At 46.6% G+C, this 25228-nt stretch overlaps 1 protein-coding gene across 1 annotated transcript in view; it reads left to right on the top strand.

Annotated features, from left to right (window-relative positions):
* Positions 1–25228, top strand: part of CMTR1 (cap methyltransferase 1) — a 1053443-nt gene that overhangs the window by 102353 nt on the left and 925862 nt on the right. Inside the window, exons 2-4 of the mRNA XM_086925906.1 lie at positions 4627–4764; positions 17344–17495; positions 17827–17985. Coding sequence (XP_086782032.1) covers positions 4632–4764; positions 17344–17495; positions 17827–17985 — 444 coding nt within the window. The 5' untranslated portion in view covers positions 4627–4631. The remainder of the gene's footprint in view (positions 1–4626; positions 4765–17343; positions 17496–17826; positions 17986–25228) is intronic.

Below are 25228 nucleotides of genomic sequence, written 5' to 3'. Positions count from 1 at the left end.
GCCGCTCACACATGCAACGCCACTCAACTACGCAACGCCACTCAACTACGCAACGCCACTCAACTACGCAACGCCACTCAACTACGCAACGCCACTCAACTACGCAACGCCACTCAACTACGCAACGCCACTCAACTACGCAACGCCACTCAACTACGCAACGCCACTCAACTACGCAACGCCACTCACACATGCAACGCCACTCACACATGCAACGCCACTCACACATGCAACGCCACTCAACCACGCAACGCCACTCAACTACGCAACGCCACTCAACTATGCAGCGCAACTACGCCACGCAACTACGCAACGCCACGCAACTACGCAACGCCACTCAACTAAGCAACGCCACTCAACTACGCAACGCAACTCACCTACGCAACGCCACTCAACTACGCAACGCCACTCAACTACGCAACGCCACTCAACTACGCAACGCCACTCAACTACGCACGCCACTCAACTACGCACGCCACTCAACTACGCACGCCACTCAACTACGCACGCCACTCAACTACGCAACGCCACTCAACTACGCACACCACTCAACTACGCAACGCCACTCAACTACGCAACGCCACTCAACTACGCAACGCCACTCAACTACGCAACGCCACGCAACTACGCAACGCCACTCAACTACGCAACGCCACGCAACTACGCAACGCCACGCAACTACGCACGCCACGCAACTACGCACGCCACTCAACTACGCAACGTCACTCAACTACGCAACGCCACTCAACTACGCAACGCCACTCAACTACGCAACGCCACTCAACTACGCAACGCCACTCAACTACGCAACGCCACTCAACTACGCAACGCCACTCAACTACGCAACGCCACTCAACTACGCAACGCCACTCAACTACGCAACGCCACTCAACTACGCAACGCCACTCAACTACGCACGCCACGCAACTACGCAACGCCACTCAACTACGCAACGCCACTCAACTACGCAACGCCACTCAACTACGCAACGCCACTCAACTACGCAACGCCACTCAACTACGCAACGCCACTCAACTACGCAACGCCACTCAACTACGCAACGCCACTCAACTACGCAACGCCACTCAACTACGCAACGCCACTCAACTACGCAACGCCACTCACACACACAACGCCACTCACACACACAACGCCACTCACACAACGCCACTCACACACACAACGCCACTCACACACACAACGCCACTCACACACACAACGCCACTCACACAGGAAAAACCACTCACGTTGCCAATAGGTCTCGCAGTACGACAGTTGGAGCCATTACAATTGCAAATAACAATGCCTTTCACTTTGGTTATCATTTTAAATACATAAAGGGCTTTGTCATTTACAAAACCAATAGCTCCAACTTTCCTACTGCGAGACCTATTGGCAACGCCAGTGCTTGTTGATTTTTGCATACTTTGTGTTTTGTGAATTAAATAAAATATTTAATAATTTATATTTGTTTGGTGTATACTTGCTTCTGTATTTTAGTTAAATTTTTTGAGGTTTGAATGATAAATATTGTTTAGGCAGGGGTCCCTGGCTTCCGGAGGTGATTTTGGTGAAGTATCCACACAAGTCAAGATTAACCAGTGCGCTGTAGTAATTTAACATTTTGTCATTATAACAACACATATCTTCATTTTCCACTGTCGCTGTGTGGTGTAAGAGATGAGAAAAGTTACAATTTAGTGGATCATTGTACAGAACAGAGTACCCCTCTCGAATCTCGTCGGTGGAAGGTACACAGATAGGTGATGGGGCGCAGGGTACTGTGAAAGACTAGCACAAGCAACACTTTTTGTGCTGTTTAACATCGCTTCCTAGGCACTAATTTTAATTTTATGTTTTCCGGGGGTAAAGACTGGAGTTCAAAACTCCTGTTGGCTTATACAGAGGATGCTCCGTGTATGCAGGTTTAGTCACACTTTAAAGGGACTATTCAGCCGGTGTCCCGTTTAATTTTTCATTGGTTTCTAAATATTTCTTCACTTTAAAAAAATAAAAAGGGCATTTTAAGCTGTAAATGTACAATGTTGGACCTCTTTCATACGCAAAATCTTAACCTGATGTGTAGGTGAAATTCAGGTGTTCAGAACCATAAAGAAGTATTAACAGTTACAGTTCGCTGATGATTTCTCCGCAGTACGCACCCACACACGGCTGCTCTAGAGATTATGAAGGAATGTGTCTTCAGATGTGCCCAACCTAAGGCAGGAGGGGGTCTCTGCTCTCCCCATTTTGTATAGGGGAGACTTGTTGTAGTATGCCCTATGGAGAATATTGAATTGGATTAGTCTCAATTTGGCTTTGATGGCAACTTTACTAGTGTGCAGCATGGCCGCCTCCAAGTCGATGTCTTCCCCACTTCTGCCTCTCATTTTTCTGGAATTTCACGAGGTTGTCGTGTGTGGTATGTATGTTGCGATACAACTGAGATACCGCCTTGTGGGCGTTTTGCGCTCCACAGGACCCATCTTTCCAGTGAACTACTCTCCTTGTGATCCATCTCCAAGACTCCCTCCCTCTTCAAGGCATGTCTCAGTTGCAAATATATGAACTTCTGAGGAGGAGCTAAAGCATATTCCTGGGTAGCTCCTCAAATGGCCTAACCTCCTCTCCATCCAGCACACCTCATAGTGTTTAGATCCCTATCTGGTCCCAGCGTTCAAAGCCGGTGAAGTTGCCTATTTCGGACACTACTTTGTTTACCTTCACCTCCGCGGTAGTAGTCTTATACAGAAGAGCAACCCATGTACAAAAAACCTGGGGCAGAATCCAAACCACCTCAGGGTCCCAAACAAGTATCACCTTTCTATAGTGTTAAATGCTTTCTCAGCATCTAGTGACATGATTGATCTTGGCTCTCGATCAGCGTTAAATCTGTCCAGCCATAACTGTAGTCATTTAAGGTTTAATTGTGTAGCCCATCTCACTATGAAACCCTTTTGGTTGGCGTGGACTATGATGGATACCACCCCGACCAGCTGTTTCACCAGGATCTTGGCTAAAATCTTGCTCTCTTTGTGTTTACCACTTAGATAGGTCTGTAGAAGGAACATAAATTACTTAGTTTACATTTATGGGGGAATAACCACATTGAGTACACATATAAGGTCCAATGTAAGGCCATTGGTGCCTGGCGTCTTGCTTGACTTTCTTTGCCACTGGCTCCCCTAACTTGTCAATCCTCATGTCTGCAGCCAGGGCATTTCTATCAGCAGCTGCAAAGACAGGGACCAGCATCTCCTCCAGAAATGCCTCAATGTCCTGCTCAATGCAGTCCTTCTGGGCAGCATTGAGACTTTGGAAATACCTTGCGAATGCTCTGGAAATGTCCCTATCTAATGTTCCTATAAGTACTTCAGCCACTCGCCGCCTCTTTTCTTTTTCCAAACCACAAATGGAGATGGCCTGCCTTATCCCCTGTATCCTACAGTTTATTCTGCACCCACATGTAGTGTTGGCGTCTTCTGGCCGCTCCTCAGGAACATACAGGTTGTTGGGCTCCTTGTGTCCACCCATGTCCGCTCTAGTTGTAGGACCTTATGCTCCAGCTGTTGAGTTTTTTGCTCTCTGTGTTTCTTTTTTCTGGCTATTAATTTTTGGGCTGTCTCTGGTAACTGCGTTGCATGCCTCCCAGCAAATAACCGGTTAGGTCACTTGAAATATATTTGGGTGACAACTCATATGGTCTCTTCAATGATCCTTTCTATTAGGGCCAACATGTTTAGTTTCCAGGTGTTTGACTTCTCTCGTTGTCGGGTCCCCATTTTAAGTCGCATCAGTGAGTGGTCTGCAATATCACGGGCCAAGTAGTTCGCTTCACTGAAGGTACATTTACAAGTTTCTTACTAGACCTGCGAGTCTCCACGCCCTATAGGCAGCTAGGTGCTGCAAGCAAGTATGCATTTAAAAAATGGTGGTTAAATGACAATACCTTAGAGAGGAGACACTGTCAGAAAAATACATTTACTCAGTACTCATTTAGAAGTTCTCTGTTGCACTATTTTGAATCTTGCTCTATGCCCACGGTAAAAATAATGGCAACTTGGAACGAGCTGCTTCGCCTTAGTACAGAGAACTTAAAAACAAGGAATTCCAAAGTACTCACCTCTCCAGTAACCATTTAGCAATGTATTCCTAATGACAGTTGGAGGTAGTGGGATCAAGCTAAAAAGACACACAAACATGTTAACACCCTAATACCGTTTTTTTTAGGAAGCTAACATGAGGGACCTGAAAGACATTGGAAGTTATTGACCTAAGCGGGACAAACCAAAAGCGATTTCCAGTCGTTGCACGCCCTCAATACCAAAGAATCAATCCCCTTTCTTTCTACAAGTTTCTCTTACGTTGACAAATGTATGTAACTGACATTCCTAACACTCCTCTTTTTGAAGCAGTTTTATGCCACTTGTAAAAAAAAAATAGGTTAACAGTAACATTGCGATTTTCTTGATTTTAGTTAAATAGTATAATTCTGGCATTGACTCCATTGTGTTATCTGATTGCCTTTATGCTCCCTTTCTCTCAGTTATGCGCTTCTACCTGATCTTTCATCTTTGGGGTGAATTGTACAAATATTAAAACATGATCTGTGGCTTTTTATTACAGTAACAATGAAGAGACGAACGGAGCCTACCGAGGTAATTAGCCCGTTGAACAGTAAGAACAAAAAGTTTGAAGAACTCGGGTTAAACCTAAGCTCCACATCCGATGATGACACCCAGTGCAGTAATCAAGCGACTCAAGGTGAGCGAGGCCTGGGGGTGGCACTCTGATCTATCCATTCTTTTTCATCATTTGGACAGTGCCTGGTTATCAATGAATCCAGAATGTGTCTTTAGATATCTTGCAGCACTTGACCTCATTAACACATTCTGAGATTACCTGTCCCAGAGGCTGCCATGGCAAATAGTAACTGCTGGGAAATTATTGCAGTAGAGCAGCGTTACAATTGCTGTCCTTCCTTCCTCCCTGGGGGTTCGAAAGCTAATTTATTTGACCATCTGTCTACTGGTTTTTAAATTTTGAAGATAAGCGGTTGGTGTTACTCACAATATGTACGGTTGTATCGGCTGTTATCACTGGACTCATACATGATAATACAGACATGATATATTATGCATTCTAACTCAGACAGATTCTAACATCACTCAAATGTCATAGGTAGAGATCTACACAGTTTTTTAATATCAGATTTTTCAGCGGTGCCTACCAGTCTTTCTACTCTCTGGTTATCCTCCATCAATACAACAAATCTTGTATCCAAAGGGGTTCTGTGGGCTCAATTGTAATATACACCAGGAAGGCTCTCTGGGCTCTCGCGACACGTCGTCGCCAGAACCTCAAGGCTACAAGTAAAGGCACACCCAGTTGCAGAATAGACACCTACGTGCACAATAGAAGGGCCAATAGCCATCCCTCACCTGGGGCTAACCCAGTGGTATTAGAATAAAGGATCAGACCAAATTCTCGAATCGCATCCAAACCCAGCCCGGGCTAACCCCAACTGAAGATAGTTCCAATCCACTGTAACAAAAGGCTTCTCAAAGGCAATAAAGAGCAATGCTAGGTCCTGAGGCAATCGTTGATCATGGGCCAGAGTCACGTGAAGCTGACTAATACAATGTCTTGTGCTCTGGGATGACATAAAGCCGCATTGGTCCGGCTGCACTAGTTTAGTCAAGACCTGTTTGAATCTGTTTGCTAACACTGTGGTGAAAATATTGACCTCGCAGTTGAGGAGTGACATTGGGCAATAGTTGGCACAAGACATAGAGGGGAGGCTATGACTTCGGTATCACAACTATAGTAGCCGGGTCCAGCTCCAACTAAGATGGGGGGGGGGGGGGGGGGGGGAGAGAGAGAGAGAAGAATTTCTCGAAATGTGGCATAGTAATCTGTGGGAAAGCCGCCAGACCGCCAGTCCGGATAGAGCATCACTGATTTCTTCCAATGTGAAGGGTTCTTCAAGTAAACAAGATACAGTGGGAGAGCGGCTAGGAAGAGGGACCGAATCAAGAAAGGAATAGGATACAGCCTGGTCCCTCTATCCTGGTATTGATTATAACTTCCTATAGGATTGAGCGAAAGCCTGTGCTATCTCAGGAAGAGATTGTTGTGAACAACCAGTATCACCTATGATCTCAGGGACAATCCTATTGGCTTGTTGGTGGGAGGCCAGCCAATAGAGCAGCTTCCCATTCTTGTTGCCTCAACCGTTGATCCTGGCCATTGTGGCTGGCAAAAGATTTTTAGCCACCTCAAACGAGTGCAGACCAATGTCTCCACGAATGAAACCTAATTGATGGGAGACATCCTCTTGGGGATTCAACGCTAATAGTTGTTCTTGGCGAAGAGCGCATGCCTTCAGTTGGGCAATGAGAGAGAAGCACTTGCGTTCTTGAGCTCTAATTTAACTTTTGGCAAAACCCCGTATTGTCTCCTTACTAGCCGTCCACAGAGTACCAACTCGTGCAACCGACCCTTCATTGCCATGAAAATATGGACGAAGTTCAGTACCTCATGACTGAACAAAAGTTTTATCTTGAAGATAACTAGCATTAATGCACCACATGGGGGTGCAGTCCAGATTGTGGCTGGCCAAGATGAAGAAGTAAGGGCGAGTGGTCTGAGATTCCGCTTGGCAAAATTTGGATTTGAGTCCTTAGTCTACAATCGGGGTGGGCAGTAAATTGAGATCTATCTGAGAGTGAGTATCGTGAGCTGCAGATGTATGGCTAAACTGGCAGTCTAGGGTATTAGATCTCCAAGCACCTCAGAGGCCCAGAGTACCAATCCAGTCAGTGAGCCCCAGCATTTCTAGAAGTGGTAGGGGTCCCAGTATTGTGTGGGTCTAATACTTCATTGAAATCGCCCATGAATACTGTAAGCCCTTGAGGAAGGTGTGAAAGTTCTCGAGGCAGGCAGGTAAAGAGGTGGCAGGGCTGTGGAACTCCTGTAGCACAATGCCCAGGACATATTGTTTGGGGTCAAGGGCAACAAGATTTCAGATGTATTGTGTCCTTTGGACAAGTAGGTCCAAACCCCTACAGCACAAACCCTTTGGCTGCCAGTTTACAGTACCACATTATGGATAAGGGAAGGGCACTGTCTGCAGTTAAGGTTATATTTGTGTCCACATGTTGATGCTGTTCAAACTTGAATTCATGGTTCAATAATTGAAAGCCTTTATTTTTAGGGTGAACGCTCTAAGTAAATGTTGTTAGCTCTGACTGCACTACTGAAAGTGGTTCCTGTATAAAAAGGTGCACACACGTTTTCAAAGTTTAGCAATACAAGGCCATGTATAATGGTCCCAGAATGCTCTCTGATTAGATGCAAATATTTGCAGAGACTTGAAAGCAAGATTGATTATTCTTTGCTTTCAAAATACAATGTTTACCAAAAGATGAAAGTAGGGAAAACACTTTTTTTTTGCTAAACTACTCTAAAGCTTTAGGTACCATTTCTTTGCAGCATCATTTTAGTAAAATATGTTGATGCATTCTAATATTTCCAAAACTTAGCATAATGGAAAATCCGTATAACCAGTTTCAATAAGATTATGTGAAACATAAAAATAAATAAGCATTTGGCAACGTCTGTAGGTCTGAAACTGGTTCAGCCTTTTGGTTTTGTCAATGCATGACTTGTTTTGGCATGGTTTTTGTAAAACCTTATTGGTGTGGGAGCTGCTGGATCCTCACCATTATAGCGAACATTGGCAAAAGCAAAAACTTGTTTAGGTCTCAAAAAGCATACATTGCCACAGTAGTCCCTGGCACTGAACAAACTACTTTGTTTGTTGGTATGTTTCATGTGAAAGAGCAGAATGCTGTTCTGCACAGTGAGTGTGAGTGAGAGTGAGAGTGAGAGAATAAATTTGAATAAACACAAAACATCATGGTTAACGCCAGACCTATTTAGGGGCCCAATTATGAAAGAGCGTCTCACAAATGCACCCATGTAAAATGCTGTGAGGATGTGCAGCTTTCGTGAGTTCACAAGAATTTGCACAAGTAGCCCAAGAAATAGTACTTCTTGAAAGTATCTGTAAACTGCATTTTAGCATGGGCAAATTTGCATGTGTAGATTTACTCAAGCAAGAACCGGAGTGTTTGCAAGTTCACTTTCCCTCCAGCCAAATTTTTGCCAACCCTGAAAAAGTTAACGTCTGCCATTATCAGGAGCACATTTACAACCTTTCTCATTATGAGAAAAGATTAGAGAAGAGTTTGTGAAAACCCTTTAAATAATACACGTTAGTAGGTTTGCACAGACTCAAAAAGGCATTCCAACCCTGGAACTATTGCTTACCACTACCTTCAGCCCCAGTATGTAGATCTGTGGAAACGTGGAAACATAAGGAAATTACTAGTATTCAAACCCTACTAGGTTTGCGCCCTGGCATAATCAGAGAGGCTATATCATAACTCTTATATAATGAGATTGCTTCAATAATTTGTCGCTGCATTAGATGGCACAAGTGGATTTTGTTGTAGGACAAGTAGATTTATGAAGCAACCTGCCCCATGGACAAGTAGATATTTTTTTTTATTCCACACCCTTGGAGGCGGGTGGTACATACACACTTACTAGAATAATCACCTGTCCTTCCAGGGCACCCTCTAGAGCATTGAAACATTCCTGAGGGTCGCATTTTACATGAGTAACCACAATAGGGAAGGAACGGCGTAAACGGATAGCTACCGCTCCCCCGGGAGTACCCTTCATGAAAGACCCTATCGTAGCCTTTACCGTCCAGAAAGAGGCAGCACTCTCCTAGAAGAACTCCTGAAACAGCAACACCCAGGGGAGATAAGAATGAGTAAATGTAAAGCCTGCGGCCCATTTCACTCTGTCCAATAGACAGTCACTGTTCCATGACAAAACCTGGAAGTTCATATGTACGGGGGTGGAGATTATTGTGAGCGGTGGTGACCTGGGAAGAAGAGCCGCAGGTTCATGTAGTATGCTAAAGACTGCAACAGAAGTGTGCTACGAGTGAACACTGCCTCGAGACTGAAGACCCATTTAGTACAAATGTGTGTGCCAGAACCTAAAAAGAAAGGAAACAGGTAAACAAAAACATCATACATAACACTAAAATGAAAAAGCAGCAACATACAAAGAAAGCCCTACCCCAAACTCCCACCCCTCCCAACAATTCTACCCTAGAAGCATTTGTATCTCCGGAAAAGGAAGTTACAATAGAAAAAGCAATATACACAACACTGTAAAAACTTTGATTCAAGGGAAAACCCCATCATAGAGAAAAACATCATAAATACAGTTGCCGTCATTCTATATCGAATCGAAAACCTTTGGAGCAATCGAATAGTTGGTCAAGTTGGTACAGCTGAAAAAAAAGAACAGGATAGTTAAAAAACAGGAGCTCATGTGGCCATTAGGAATGCAAACCCAGTCAAATCACATGGCTGTGGGAGAGATCCGAGTCCAGATGGGGAACAGCTGGACTGGCAGACGGCGAGGACGTTCCACCTTCAGCCCCCAGTTCCTCATCCTCTACCCCAGAGGCAGGGTTTATAGCAGACCTGGACTATGGCATCAGTTGCATTCATGGGGAGCGCAAAGGTGAAATCGGGGTTTTGGGCAGTGACCGTGTGTCTAATGTATCAGCAGTCTCCTGCTGGCGTAAAGAGGACGAGGCGGACCCATGTAGCAAGTGATCTTCTGTAAGCCACTGTCATGCAGACTCCGTACTATCGAAAAAATGTGATTCGTTGAGATGGACGACACGTAGTCTGGTTGGAAACAACCAACTATATTGCAGCCTCATGCACCTCCGCTTCTGTTTAACCTCCAAGTTGGAACGCCTTCGTTGTTGCACCTCACGAGTATAATCCGTAAAAAGGAGAACTTTAGTGTCACCACAGTGGAGGTCTGAATGCAATCGCATCCCTGTCCCTATAATTCAGAATGTTAGCAATTATTGGTCAGGGTGGTGGTCCAAGAGGAGGTCAAGGAGCCAGAACACGGTTTGCCCTTTGGATAGCAAACCATAAGGACAGGCGAGCGCTGGGCATCCAGGATCGAATCCAGTGTTCCATAAAGTCTGCTATCTATTTGGGTCCTGCACCCTCTGTGTTCTCAGGAACTCAAATGAAGCGAATGTTAAATCGCTGTGAGCGATTTTCTGTGCGTCTGTGGAGTTCTAATGTGTGGGTAAGTGAGGTAGAAGCCTGAGACTTAAGCGTAGAGACTTTACCCTCGACCGTGGAGATTCGAGTTTCAGCCTCAATTATTCGAGCAGTAGCATTTCGGAGATCCTGATATAGCAGTGCCACGCCCATCCTCAGCTCACCGATCTTCACCGCAGCCTGAGTTCACTGGACGGAGAATGGGATCTTTAACTCTCTAAGGAGCCTGTAGTATATTGGTTCACGCGCTTCTGTGTAGAGGCAGAGAAGGAGGTTTTATCCTTGCCCCTGGCAGTAGGTTGGTAAAGGACGACCGTGTCCCACAACAATCGCAGCCCACCGGTAAGGGCCCAGCCAAACATGCACAGAGTTCCGACCGCCACAGAGGTACAGGGCTGGGGGGTAGCAACAGGTATTATGGCACCATCCTTGTAGCTCCCAAAGGGTTCACATTGCAACTGCAGCGAGGGCTTAAACTCAGCAGTTCAGCACACCAGGCCTCCCAAGGAGGGCAGTTGCGGACATCACAAATATGTAATGCGAGGGGTCCACTTCACGGTGCAGGAAGAAACCAGCGAAGGTGCCCCCAACAAGTTTCACGTACTCGCCTGCCTCGTGCTCTGGCCTCCAGAGCGGGTGTGACAAAGGATCAAACACTGGGCACCACCGCAGGAAGAGGCCACAACCCCACAGGACTCCTTTACCCGACTAAAGGATGTCCTGTCACCAGCCGCGATGTGGGACCACTACTGCTCCGAGCCCCAGGTCTGGAACAGACGAGCAGGCTGGAGGGGCAGGCAGTAACTCAAGTCTGCACCGGGCCTTCAGACCCTGGCTGGTACGCAGCACCTGGAGGGCCTATTTTCCGCCCCGGAGCACCAACCATAAAGGTGGCAGACCAGAAGGGGGCAAATCTTTGGGTCCTCGGAGGGGGCTCACCTCATATGTTTGCGCTGGCTGTACAGCAATTCCCGTCCCAGTAGCAGCAGTTAGTTAGCACCTTCGGGTGCAGGCACCACCCTTCCGTCCCTTCACCGCCAGGCCACGCTCGCACCCTCGATCGAGTGCCCTAATGGTAGCCAGGCACACAGGGAGCACCCAAAGCCGGCGAGAACCACACGTCATGCCCGATCTCCTCTCATCCACCGTTGGATCACCGCACAGGCCCCACAGCTCTGTTGTGTGCCCAGCTCGCTGTACAGGGTTGCAGTCGACTGAAACACAGCCACTCCGCAGGCAGATTCTTAGAATATAGCAAATGGATGTTTGATGGTGACTATGAGCCCAGATTTACGCCGCGGGGTTGATACAGAACTGCACTAAAGTGCAATTGCCATGTTGGCGTCTTGGCCGCGCCCCCTACTTGTCTCAAAAGAAATCCTCATGATTCAAATTTGATATGCATTATGCAAAATGTTAAAATCTTATTAGCATAATAATCATTTTATGGCAGTCTTATCTCCTGGCAACATTTGTGCCTCTTATCCACCGTGTACAAATTCTGTTGGTGATAACAATGGGTGCTAATTTACCTAAAATGTAAATGGCTATTTTGTATAACAAATGAGGCCGGGAGCAGATTTCCTACTACTAACAAACATGACATTTTTCTCTGAACCCACAGGGCTGAAATTTGTTTTATGGGGGTGGGAGACCTCCCTGAGCTTCCAAAAGGCCCCTTGGGGCCTTCATTTATCAAAATGGGGATGGGGATGGGGTACTACAGCCCCCTCCCTGAGACATTAATGGCCCCGGGGACCGTATTCCCCGGGGCCGGCTCGCAAGCTATGTCCTGGGGAACCCACACTTGGGACATAGCAGTTTCCCTGCTTGCATCAGCACGTGCAGATAGCATGTTTTTGCGCTCGCTTGGCTGGAGCATTTTCAATACTCCTGCCAAGCGGGAGCAAGCACCAAGTCCGGCAGGTGGAAACTTTGAACATGGAGCAGACTTGTTATCTGTCTCCTTTCCCGCACTGAAGCGAATATGAAAATAAATCAAAATATTGCTCCCGCCTAGAGCTGCTCCCTCTGGATGGGAGCAATGTCGGCTCTTCGGGCTCCCCTTGCGGCCCCCAACATGTATATGGTGGGTGTTGTTCTGGGAGGGCACCAGGGTACCCACCTTTAAAAAATGCGGGCCCGGGGTATTTGCTCCCTAAGGCCGATAGCAGCTCAGGGAGGGTCGCCACGCTACCCTCTCCCCATTTTAAGTAATCTTGGTCCCAGGGGTAGGCTCCCCAGGGCCTCTGGAGGCTTGGAGAGGCGGCCCACAGAGCCACCCCCCACAAAGTAAATAATGAGGGCCTTGAGGGGTGGGGTCCCCAGAACCTATAACTGCTCAGGGTGGATTCCGTTGCTGAAGTGTTGCCTCAGTGCCCTGAGGAGGTCCAGGCTGTCCTTTCTCAAGTGATTGCTGAAGGTAAGGATGCGGCTAAGTTTGCCATTCGGTGTGGTTTGGACACCGTAGACTCGTTGGGCAGGGTGACTTCTACAATGGTCGCGTTGCGGCACCAACCCTGGTTGCGTTAGACTGGGTTTTCGCCCGATGTCCAGTGCTCGCTCATGGATATGCCTTTTGATGGCACCCGCCTGTTTGGCGATAAGGCTCACAGTGCGTTGGCGCGTTTTAAGGACTCGCAGGCCACGGCCAAGTCCTCGGGTCTTTCTGCAAGGAATCCAGCCACTCCGGGGTTTCGTTCCTTTCGTGGCCAGGGCAGAGGCACCCAGGCACGTTCCTTCCACAAGCCTGTGCTGAACCAGCCTCAGCACGCTCGTGGTACGGCTTCAGCAAGGGCGGGTCTGGGAATCGGCATGCAGGTCAGTCCGCCTCCCCCCCCGCTGCTCCTATCTCCAAACCTTCCTAGTCTGGCCTTCGTGGAGCACTACATGCCGGTGGGTGGCAGGATCCGCCACCACCTTCCCCACTGGCGCGATATCACATCGGACAAGTGGGTGCCGCGGACAAGTGGGTGCTGCAGTTAATCCACAAGGGTTACTTCCTTCCCTTTTAGTCCTCCCCTCCAGCCATGCCACCTCTGTGCCACCGCATGTCGGGGATCATTTGGTTCTTCTCCAACAGGAAGTCACTGCCCTCTTGGCCAAGGAGGGCATTGAGTGCGTTCCTGGGCAGGAAGTAGGGAGTGGTTGCTATTCCCATTACTTTCTGGTCCCCCAAGAAGGACAAGGGGGTCCTGCGCCCCATCTTGGACCTTCGGGACATCAATCGCTTCCTCCGGAAGGAGAAGTTCAAAATGCTGACTCTGGCTCAGGTCCTGGCTGCCCTAGCGTTGGACTTGCAGAACGCTTATTTTCACATCCCCGTACTGCCGGCCCACCGGCGTTACCTGCGGTTCGTGGTGGGCCAGGAGCATTTTCAGTTTGCCGTGCTCCCCTTTGGCCTTACCAGCGCCCCTCGGGAGTTCACGAAAGTGATTGCTGTGGTCGCAGCTCATCTGCACAGGTCTGGGGTGTCCGTCTTCTCCTACCTCGACGACTGGTTGTTGAAGCCGGGCTCGCCCCAAACGGTCATCAGCCACCTTCAGACTACGGCCGACCTCCGGCACCTGCTGGGGTTCTCCATCAATGTGCTGAAGTCGCACCTGAGTCCCTCTCAGAAGCTCCCCTTCATCGAAGCGGCTCTGGATTCAACGCTGTTTTGGGTCTTTCCTCCCGAGCAGCGAGTCCGGGATATATAGGCTATGATTCCGATCTTTCGGCCTCTATCCCGGGTTTCAGTCAGGATGATCCTCCGGCTCCTGGGCCTCATGGCCTCCTGCTAATCCAACATGCCAGATGCGGGCTCTGCAGTGGGCCCTGAAGTTCCAGTGGGCACAGCATCTGGGCAACCTGTCCGATCATGTCCAGATCTTGGAGGGCACTGCTCAACGATTGCAGTGGTGGCTCATGAATCGCGATTGGGTCAATGCAGATCCCTCTCCCTTCCCCAACCGGAGCACACAGTGGTGACGGACGCGTCCCTCTTGGGATGGGGAGGCTACTTGGGAGAGGCAGAGATCAGAGGCCTCTGGTCTCCGGCGAAGTCCCGGCTCCATATCAACCTCTTGGAGCTGCAAGCAATCCGACTTGCACTGTGTCATGGAGATAGGCTTTGCCTTCACACTGTGTTAAGTTAGCATGAGCTTATTAGAAGTTTAAACGCCATCTTTCCTTTCTGTTGCTTCTGCACACGGCACATATTGTTATTAGTGCTTTGAGCCTAGTAGACTATTTTGCTTCACACGAGAATAATATGTTTTTCCTATAGTATCAGCTGTGCTTGGTAAGCTATGTCTGTACAGTGAGTGCCGAGGCCTTCAAGGTTATTTCAACACAGTGGTTGTTGTTCGGTCTGATCAGCGCACGTCCTAGACATAACACATGTACAGCTGTGGCCAACTCTGGCTTTTGGCGCGTTTAATAATGCACTGCGCAGAGCATGCACACACACTTGATGAATACTCGCATGCAGAGAGTTGGTGTAGAAGAGGATGTGATCCATTTCTACTAAGACCAGAGGTATGGGGCCGCCGCGCTAAAACCCAAAGAGACCTTCTTTAGATATAATATAATATAATATATACTAGCAAGGGAGGGTAAGACTTAGGTGTAATATAGCCTTCTTCCCTTTAGCATTTTACCATGCTTTCTCCCTTTTGTATTTTATGGAATAGTAACTATGCTAATAATCTTGTTGCTTATAATATGTTTGCTTGTATTAGCTAAGATACTGCGCCTGAGAACACGGCATTAGAAATATATATTTCAAACTTGCACGTGTCCTCATTTACTCCTTGTTCTGGACTGGTATGTTAGTATAACGAAAGAGTGTACATGTGTTCCACGTGACCTGAGGTGTTCTAAGTTTTTGTTCTGGGTTGTCTAATCATTGGGGGTGTGTAAGAACCAATGGGACACTGATTGCTAATCTGGTAGGGGATTTTGGATACTAAGGTGATTTTTGGCACACCCTAATTCACTGAAGTTCCAAGTCTCTATGCACAGTTCTGTAGGAGCAGAATCCCTGCAACAACTGAAAGCATTCCTTCCCTCTGTCTAAGGAAGTGTGGTGCAGGTGTTCACGGACAACACCACCACCATATGGTATTGCAACAAACAGGGCTGGTTGTGGGGTCCTGGACCCTCTGTCAAGAGGCTCTGCGTCTCTGGACATGGCTGGAACACCAAGGCAATACCTTGGTGGTTTAACATCTGACAGGTTCTCTGAACGCCAGGGCGGACAAACTCAGCCACCGGTGCATGATGGATCATGAATGGCGTCTGAACTCTGTCGTGGCGCAAGGTCAATTTCTGCAGTGGGGAGAGCGTTGGTTAGATCTATTCGCCACCGAACACAACGCCCGACGCTTTTCATCGCGAGTGGAGCTGCAATCTATTGTACGCCTTTCCGCCAATACCACTTATGCCCAGAGTGCTGAAGGTCAGGTGCGATCAGGCCCAAATTATCCTTGTGGCTCCGGATTGGGTACGAAGATACTGGTATCTCGAGCTCCTCAGCATGGCGGTCGATCCCCCATTCCATCTGCCTCTTCGGGAGGATCTTCTGTCGCAGCAGCAGGGGACGGTCCTGCACCGAACCTGTCCAGTCTCCACCTCCATGTGTGGAGATTGAGTGGTGACCGCTGACAGTTTTCGACCTTCCTCCCGAAGTCTGTGATGTCATTCTGACAGCTAGGCATCCCTTCACTAAAACGGTGTACACCTGCAGGTGGAACACATTTCTGGCATGGTGCACAGCAAAGGCTGTGGATCCTCTTTCTGCCCCTCTTTCTGAGGTCCTTCTGTTCCTTCTATCTTTGGCCCAGCAGGGCTCTGCTCTGGGTACTATAAAAGGTTATCTTTCGGCCATCTCCGCCTTTCTGCGGTTTCCAGATCAGCCTTCTCTTTTCAAGTCCCCGGTTGTTAACCGTTTCCTCAAGGGCATTAGGCATACATTTCCACCCGTGCCTTTCATAATGCCTCAGTGGGACTTGAATCTTGTCTTGACTTTTCTCAAATTGGCTTGAAAATGCACCATTTGCTAACTGTTTTTTCAAACTTTTGTTAGGGTCGCTTACTTGCCATGTGGTACTCATCTTGAACTTTTACTCCCCACCACTATCACATGTCGCCAGACGCCACTGGTATAGGGTCAATGTTGCAAATAACACAGGATTGCTTTACCTATGGGGGTTGATGTATGATAGCAGTAGTGGGGCTTCGTATTATTCTCAGCTATTATAAGCTTACTTTCATAGCTCTAAAGGTATACCCACTTAAAGAGCAATGTGTACAAAAGAAGCTTGGTTGATTTCATCAGTGATGTCAAGAGTAATGTCATAAATAATGTCATGAGTGATGTCATGTGAGGTTATGAGCAGTGCATGGCGGGCGCAAGTTACAGTTAACTAACGATAACTGGTGACTTTCTGTGGGTTTTTTCAATTCAAAATCTTAAAGTTGTCACTGACGTATTCACCTAATTTTTATGTTACTTTAACCTTTGTGTTTTCAGTGGAGGAAAGAAAATGTGTGCGTTTGTGTGTGTGTGTGTATATATAATATATATGTGTGTGTGTGTGTGTATATGTATGTATATATGTGTATATATATATATATATATATATATATTGTGTGAGCTTTTGAGGTAGCGTATTTCCATAGGAAATAAACATATATTTGTATATTGGGGAGAAAGGAATAGTTGGAAAGTGCCTCTGTGATGTTAAGGTAGCATGAATACTAGTGCATTAAGCAAAATCGGTTGTAGAAATAGATATTGCATTTATTGGAAAAGTGATTGTGGTCTTGCGTGGTTTTGTTGTTTAAACGTTTTAAAGAAAAACACACATAATTAAATGTAACATACAATTCTGTTAGACTTATATTGTGATGGTTCCAGTGATCCCTGCCTTAAACATACGATCTTATCAAGGGTCCCTTTTGACTCTATATTTGATAGATGCCACTTAATCAACAGTATAACTCAATGCGATCGGTGATGGGCATTGCCACCATCCTAATCTTCAAATGTCCCAATTGCATTCCCCGGAGAGAGACCCTCGTTTCTACTACTGGGACCTATATTGCAGTTCTTCTGTTGTCTAGATGGTTTCCTTGGACAGACATTTATTTGATCACTTCATTGGTTGTGTTTCCTTTTCAGAGTCCTCCACGAGTGACAGCGGGTCTGACAGTGGCAGCGAAGATCGGAAGCCTGTGTTCGGCGCCCTTGGAAATGATGCAAAAGCGGACCCCCTCACAGAAGGGACATCTTCCCGCTTTGCCATGTACAACAGCGTCTCCCAGAAACTCATGGTAAAGAGACAACACTTCTGAGCTATTGGCAGGAGTACAAAAGAAGAGAGAAGTTGATAAAGCAATAGAAATTTCATTAATCTTCATTAGTCCTTTACATACAACATAATTCTTAATAGCTCCAATCACTCCCTTTCTTCCACTTTATTCACATCCCTCGCCTCTACATTCCAGAAACACTAGTCAAACACTTACACAAAGGTAAATAATTGATCGGTGTTTAGAAGTACTTAAAACACTGCAGTTGTTTTTTACCCTTAGCACAAATTTTCTCCTAATGCCTCCCCTAATGGCAGAGACCCTGATCTCATCACATGTCTTTTCATTTCAGGCAAAGATGGGCTTCCGCGAGGGAGAAGGCCTGGGGAAGTTTGGCCAAGGACGGAAGGACATTGTGGAGACTTCCAATCAGAAGGGACGGAGAGGCCTAGGCCTGACCCTAAAGGGTTTTGATGGAGAGTTGAACATTGACTGGCGAGATGAAGCCCCAGTGAGTTCACCCGGATTCTGAGAATCCATCTGTCTCTTTTACTGCACTTTGTTTTAAATATTCATATTTTCTGTATTGGTTGCCCTGGGAATTTGAACACTAATATTGTAGGGGTACTTAGAAATGTAGTTCTATTGTGAATAGAAAATATGATTCTTCAAATATTTTAGTTTGCCTGGGGTAACTGTGTTCCAGACTTCTAATAATTTCTACAGCATAGGATCATGTTCAAAAGCAGTCAGTTACTAAGAATAGCTTTGGTTGTTTGGGGTTGATATCTGAGGCAGAACACGTTTTATGTAGTCAGTCCACATCAGGGTAACCTTATGCTTTGTTCGATGCAGAAAGATCCTAAACAACCTACTTTTAGAAGATCTCTCAATTACCTCTGTTTTACCCACTCTAGAAATGTTCCTTTATGGACTGTTTACTCTGCATAAAATGTTTATTTTTTGTGGCTGTGTTGCCTCTCTTCAAGTGGAGAAACTATGACAGGTGTATCAGATACATATATGTGGCACTTTTGGAGGAGCAAAGCATTCTAAGCACATCAGTAGGCTCTGTGAGCGGGCCTCACACTCAGCCCCCACAGTCCACAGCACTCAGTCTTCGACCATGCTATGGGGCTCTGGAGGCATTTTGTGGCTTTCACCCACCCACCATGGCTGGACCCTGGTATCGGGGCACTGTGTCTCAGTGCCCCTATTAACACTGGGTGCTTCCTTTTTGCCATAGATTTGTTTTCTATTTTTGATTTAAAAAAATTAAGAGCTCTTCCAGATAAAAAATTATACCTGACAAGCCCTTCTGTATTCAAAGGCCCTCACAGGGCCTTTGAATCTGGTGCATCAATTATTGTTTTAGGGTTAGACTATGGCTTTCCTGATTTCCTTGCAGCGTCCTTCCTGAGGTAAAGAGATGCTCCCCAGTGCCATTCTTCACACGCATATTTTTGCCTGGCACTTTCAAACCAGAGACATCTGTATCTGGTGCCATACAAAATGGTGGGCGTGAGCATCCATGTGTCATTCACCAGGAACTACGGATCCCATGTTGCGATTTGGATTGATGAACTGGCAAGACATCCACACTATCCCATGAACATTTGAATATGATTGGCTAATAATGATGGATGTTTTTCTCTCGAACAGTCTTGTTTGATATGCCTAACTAGCAATGAGACCGGAGCATTGTAAAATAGTTTAAGATGGGGCTCTGGAGTATCTGTAAGAAGGCCAGATGGCCAATGCATTCTTTGAGATTTTTTACATTTCTTATGGGCTATATTGTTGCCTCCTTACATTTTGTGAGGAGGTACAGTTTGAGTGGACAATATTTGAGCTGTGAATTGTGAGTCTGCGGTGTTGCTTAAGAGGAGCTGTGAAAGGTCCTTTGGTAAATTACTACCCCAACCACCATATGAGAGTTCAAGGAATTGGCTTCCACAACTGTAGTAGTTTTATAGGAAGGATCTCTTCATGTTGTCCAGTAGGCCAACTTAGAACTAAGCTGTCTTAAGCGATTGTTTTTCATGTGATGCTTGAAAGACAGATTTGAATCAATATAATTGCTTGGAGCATTTACACAGGTCAAGAAACTGGATGAGAAGCCCTCCAGATTCATGTTATCAACCCACTCTACTTGGTAATGGAGTCTGCACTTGTAGCGGATATAAATATAGACTCAGTTAAGAGAAACATTCCATCTGTTTATTAGGGTTCAAGGCATGTGGGCTGCTGAATTCATATCTGTGCAAAGATCGCCGCACCTTGTTGTCCTGGAAGAGTCTTCGAAGTATCACGAGACAGGTGGCTCCTCCCCTGGACTACAGTGCGCATGGGCATCCTCTCCATCTTCAGATTGTTTTTTTCCGCCATTGGGTTCGGATGTTTTTCCTACACTCCAAGTTCGGAATTGAAACAAAACTTTTTTAAAGGCCAAAAGGCCTTCGGCCTCGACGGTATTGTTTTCGCTCGGTGCCTATTGCCTCGATTACACTTCCTATTTCTCTCCGGTTGTCGACGCGGGCCGTTAGGCCTTTCGACGCCACGTGGGCCTATCGTCGATGGAACGAAGTCCATTTAAATTCTGCCCACAACGCCATTCCAAGTACCCGCATTCTGACAGACATCCAGTATGCAACAAGTGCTTGTCACCGGACCATAGAGAAGAAGATTGCCCGGCCTGTGCCCATTTACGTTCCAAAAAGACGATCCGGAATAGACGGGCCGCTAGGCAAGAGATGCAGAGACCGGCACCAGAACCGGAAAACATTTTCAATGACGACCAAGACCTCGTCGACGTAGAAGACTCGGATCTAGAGATCGTGGCCGTCGAGGACGATTCGGAAGACAAACAGATCCCGCAGGGGCGAACTGTGAGTACACTGCCCCTAAAACCCACTCTACCGAGAACAAAGGCTCCGGTCGAGGCATCGCCAACAGGCCTTAGCCAAGATCAAGACACTGATTCGATAGCCCCGCATTCAAGCTCGGCTACGAATACCAAGAAAAAGCCTTTTGACACACCAGGCCCAAGTCACGTTCTCAAAAAACCAAAGGTTGTCGATCCGAAGGCTGACGGACCAAAGGTCATCGTACCGAAAGTTTCAGACCCAAAGGCTGCCGAGCCGAAGCTCTACGTACCACGTAAGCCTATACAACCAAAGGCCGTCGACCCTAAAAGGGGTGTCGACTCGAACGTCGCACCTAAAAAGGCGGTCAAACCGAAACTGAAAGTCGACGAACCGAAAGCAGTCCAACCGAAGAAGGTTGTGCCAAAGCCAATTGACCCGAGCACAACTGCTCCGAAAAACCCAGTCGAACCGAAGAAACCAATCGATTCGACAAAGGACAAACAACCAAAAAAGGTCGAACCTCCGAAAAAAACGGTCCGACCAAAAAGTCCGGTCGATCCGAAAACAAGCCTCGACCCGAAGAATTCTGAAAAGACACCTAAGCCTATCAAACCTACAAAAACTGTTGATCCAAAAAACACAAAACCCAAGAATCCGACTCCAAAACCAAGGGCAGTGGAAGAAGAACTCTTTCAACCTGATCCTATCTAAGAGGAACAAACAAAACTGTGCGTAGACCCAGAGACTGACAAAGTAACAGTTTACTGCAAAAAGAAGAGACCAGTGGACACTGAACCTTCTTCACCAATTCCTCTAAAGAAAAAAAAAGACTCTGCCACTTCTCCAATTAGACATTTCTAACCTGTCTCTCCTACTATGCCTACCACGCCTTATGCCCCTTACTCTCCTACACACTCTGAGTATAATGTAGATTATGCAGAAGATGATCCTCAACAGGATTATAACTATCCACAGGACCAAGACACACAAGATAACACATGGGACAATCAACAAGACCCATATGATACCCATCCCATCCCTGATATCTCCTACCCAGCTAAGCCATCACCCACAGATGATACAGTGGCATTTAACCTACTAGTGGATAGGGCCACACTATACCACAATGTTGATATGCATAGTGACCCAATAGAGGAGGATTTTCTATTTGATACATTTGCCACTCCCTATGTTAAAGGGTGTACTAAAACACGCCACTGATATATTTAAGGATACGGCTAGAGCACGTGTTATCAACCCTAGGGTTGAGAAGAAATAAAGGCCTGCCCCTACATACATTAGAGGTCAACTACCACTTGATTCTCTAGTTGTAGCTAATGCACAAAAGAGGGCTAACTCTCAAACAACTGGAGAAGCACCACCTCCCGATAAAGAATCAAAAAATCTTGAAGCCTCAGGAAAAAGAGTAGCTGCACAGGCAGCCAATTCATGGCGAATAGCGAACACACAGGCTCTACTAGCTCGCTATGATAGGGCACACTACGATAGACTAGAGAGCATACTGCAACATCTACCTGAGCAATTCAATGAACAAGCTGATGCTCTTATTCAGGAGGGGAAGCTCATTACAAATGCTTCCATTAAATGTGCATTAGACGCAGCAGATACCGCAGCAAGATCCATTAATACTAGTGTCTTGCTAAGACGGCACGCATGGCTACGCATCTCAGGCTTTTAAAGCGAGGTGCAATCTACTATTCTTAATCAGCCGGTCAATCCAGACTTCCTCTTTAGCCCAGCAGTAGATAATATTCTTGATAAAATGAAAAAAGACACTGAAACTGCAAAATCAATGGGGGCACTGCAGTTCCAACAGCATAAAAGTTCCTTTCGGCGCTCATCATACAGAGGAGCTGCACGAGGCAACACGTCACAAGGTGCCTCGACATATAAAGCCAATACCCAGTCCACCTTCAATAAAGGTTCCAATCGAGGTGGCTACAGAGGAAATAGCAATAAGGGTAGAGGACGTGGAGGCAATAACAACAGAGCCTCCACTGCCACAAAACAGTGACTTCAATACACTACTTCCAGACGACATAACACCAGCTGGAGGAAGAATACAAGAGTTCCTACCTGTCTGGAACAACATTACCACAGACAGGTGGGTAAGACAAATTATCCAGTATGGCTACTGTCTGGAACTGACTTCTACTCCACCCAACATACCACCCAAACACCGTCCAATGTCCACAGAACACATCGCCCTGTTACAACAAGAGGTGAAAAGCATGCTGGAAAAGGGGGCCATAGAGCCAGTCCCTTTCCAGCACCAAGGAACAGGAGTATACTCACTATACTTCCTCATTCCCAAGAAGGACGGGTCCCTAAGACCAATACTGGACCTCAGACCCCTAAACCAGTATATACTTTCGGAGCACTTCCACATGATCACTCTACAGCAAGTCCTCCCGTTGCTAAAGCAAGGAGACTTCCTAGCGACTTTAGACCTCAAGGATGCATACTTCCACATACCTATACATCCCTCTCACAGAAAGTATCTCAGGTTCACAATACAAAACCAGCACTATCAATTCAAAGTTCTCCCCTTTGGGGTGACCACAGCTCCGAGAGTGTTCACAAAATGCCTAGCGACAGTAGCTGCACATTCACGTGTATCCATACCTGGACGATTGGCTGATACAAGCAAAATCGTACGAACAGTGCAGAAGCCATATGTCTCAAACACTTTAGCTGCTACACAGCTTAGGCTTTTCAATAAGCTACCCAAAATCCCACCTACAGCTGTCCCACATATCTGGGAGCTACCATAAATACCTCAGCGGCAAAGGCATATCCAAACGCAGCAAGGATAGCCAGTATGCAAATGCTCATTCGCAAATTCCAACCACAACACTCCCTGTCAGCTCGAGTGTTCATGCAGCTCATAGGCAAGATGGCCTCCTGCATTTTCATTGTCCCTCATGCCCGACTTCACATGCGTCCACTGCAGGAATGCCTTGCAAAACAGTGTTAGGTTGGGGAGCCCACGTATTCCAATACACAGTGCAAGGGCTATGGACAACCCAACAGAAAAAATTGCATATCAACCATTTGGAGTTGCTAGCAATATTTCTAACTCTAAGGAGAAGTGTGGCTCACTGGTTAGAGCGGGCAGACCCTGAAGCAGAGGTCAGACCCGGGACCAGGGTTCAATTCCCGACGCGGCAGGGTCTTGAGCTCAAATGTCCATGTACTCGACAATTCTCGCTTCGGTGCCTGACCTAATCATGGGTTCACGCTCTGCAACTCTGGGCATTAAGCTTCCTTAATCTCCACAACGGCCCCCCGCGGCGGGATGCCTGGCTTTCACCTTGGGGATGCCCTGTAGGGGCTATCTCACAGGGAAAAGCCAGGACGGGTTCCCAAGGCAAGCGCCGAGATACCTCCCCAGGTGATTGAGCGCTATATAAGAACATGCAAAAAAAATAAAAAATAAAGGCATTCCAGAAACACCTGTACAACAAGACTGTGTTGATCCGGATGGACAACATGACAGCCATGTACTACATACAGAAACCGGGAGGAACGCACTCTCTACAACTGTCTCACTTAGCGCAAAGCATATGGTAGTGGGCAATTCCAAAAAACATCTTTCTCCTGGCAGAACACCTCCCAGGGAAGGACAATCAGATAGCGGATCTGCTCAGCAGACACAGCCAGCAGCTACACGAATGGAAGATTCACCCTCAAGTCCTCCAGCCATTCTTTCAAAAATGGGGGCACCCAGAAATAGACCTGTTTGCCACAAAAGAAAACTCAAAATGCCAGTACTTTGCCGCCAGGTTCCCACATTCATTGTCACAGGGCAATGCGATATGGCTGAACTGGTCAGGCAGATTTGCGTACGCTTTTCCCCCAGCTCCACTGATTCCGCTGGTGGCACGCAAACTACAGCAACAGTCAGTCACAATGATTCTAGTTGCTCCAAAATGGGCAAGGCAGCCATGGTACACAACGTTCCTAGAATTCTCAGTAGTGCCTCATCAAAGACTAAAACTCACACCCAGTCTTCTGAATCAGAGCCATGGAGAAATCAAACACCCAAATCCCAATCAATTGAACCTAGCAATCTGGCTCCTGAGGTCTTGGAGTTCGGATACCTTAACTTAGCTCCAGACTGCATGAACATCATTAAGGAGGCAAGAAGGCCAACTACTAGGGCATGTTATGCAGCTACATGGAAAAGATTTGTTATTTACTGTAACAATAACCAAATCAATCCATTAGATGCTTCTATACAAAACATCATATGCCTTCACCTAGCACCTTCAAAGGTGCAACCTAGCTTATTCTTCTATAAGACTACACTTAGCTGCTATAGCAGCATACCTCCAAAACCGACAACAACTTTCACTGTTTAGAGTACCAGCAATCAAAGCGTTCATCGAGGGCCTTAAAAGGGTAATTCCTCCAAAGAACCCACCTTCACCAGTCTGGAATCTAAACGTTGTACTCACCAGACTTATGGGGCCTCCTTTTGAACTCCTACATTCATGTGAACTACAATTTCTCACATGGAAGGTGGCTTTCCTTATTTATATTACCTCCCTTAGAAGAGTTAGCGAGCTACAAGCACTAACTATCCAAGAACCCTTTATGCAAGTACACGCAAACAGGGTAGTACTTAGAACAAACCCTAAGTTTATGCCAAAAGTCATATCCAATTTCCATATCAACCAATCTATAGAACTGCCAGTGTTCTTCCAAAATCCACAATCAGTAGCTGAAAGAGCCCTGTACACCCTAGATGTAAAGAGAGCTCTGCTATATTATGTTGACAGGACAAAGGCATTCAAAAAAACATACACAGTTGTTTGTTGCTTTCGCACCACAACATAAAGGAAATCCCATATCAAAGTCAGG

Source organism: Lissotriton vulgaris, chromosome 6 (genome assembly GCF_964263255.1).
Source record: "Lissotriton vulgaris chromosome 6, aLisVul1.2, whole genome shotgun sequence".
Classification (NCBI taxonomy): domain Eukaryota; kingdom Metazoa; phylum Chordata; class Amphibia; order Caudata; family Salamandridae; genus Lissotriton; species Lissotriton vulgaris.
Note: the sequence above shows the minus strand (reverse complement) of the source record. Positions and strands in the feature narration are given on the sequence as shown.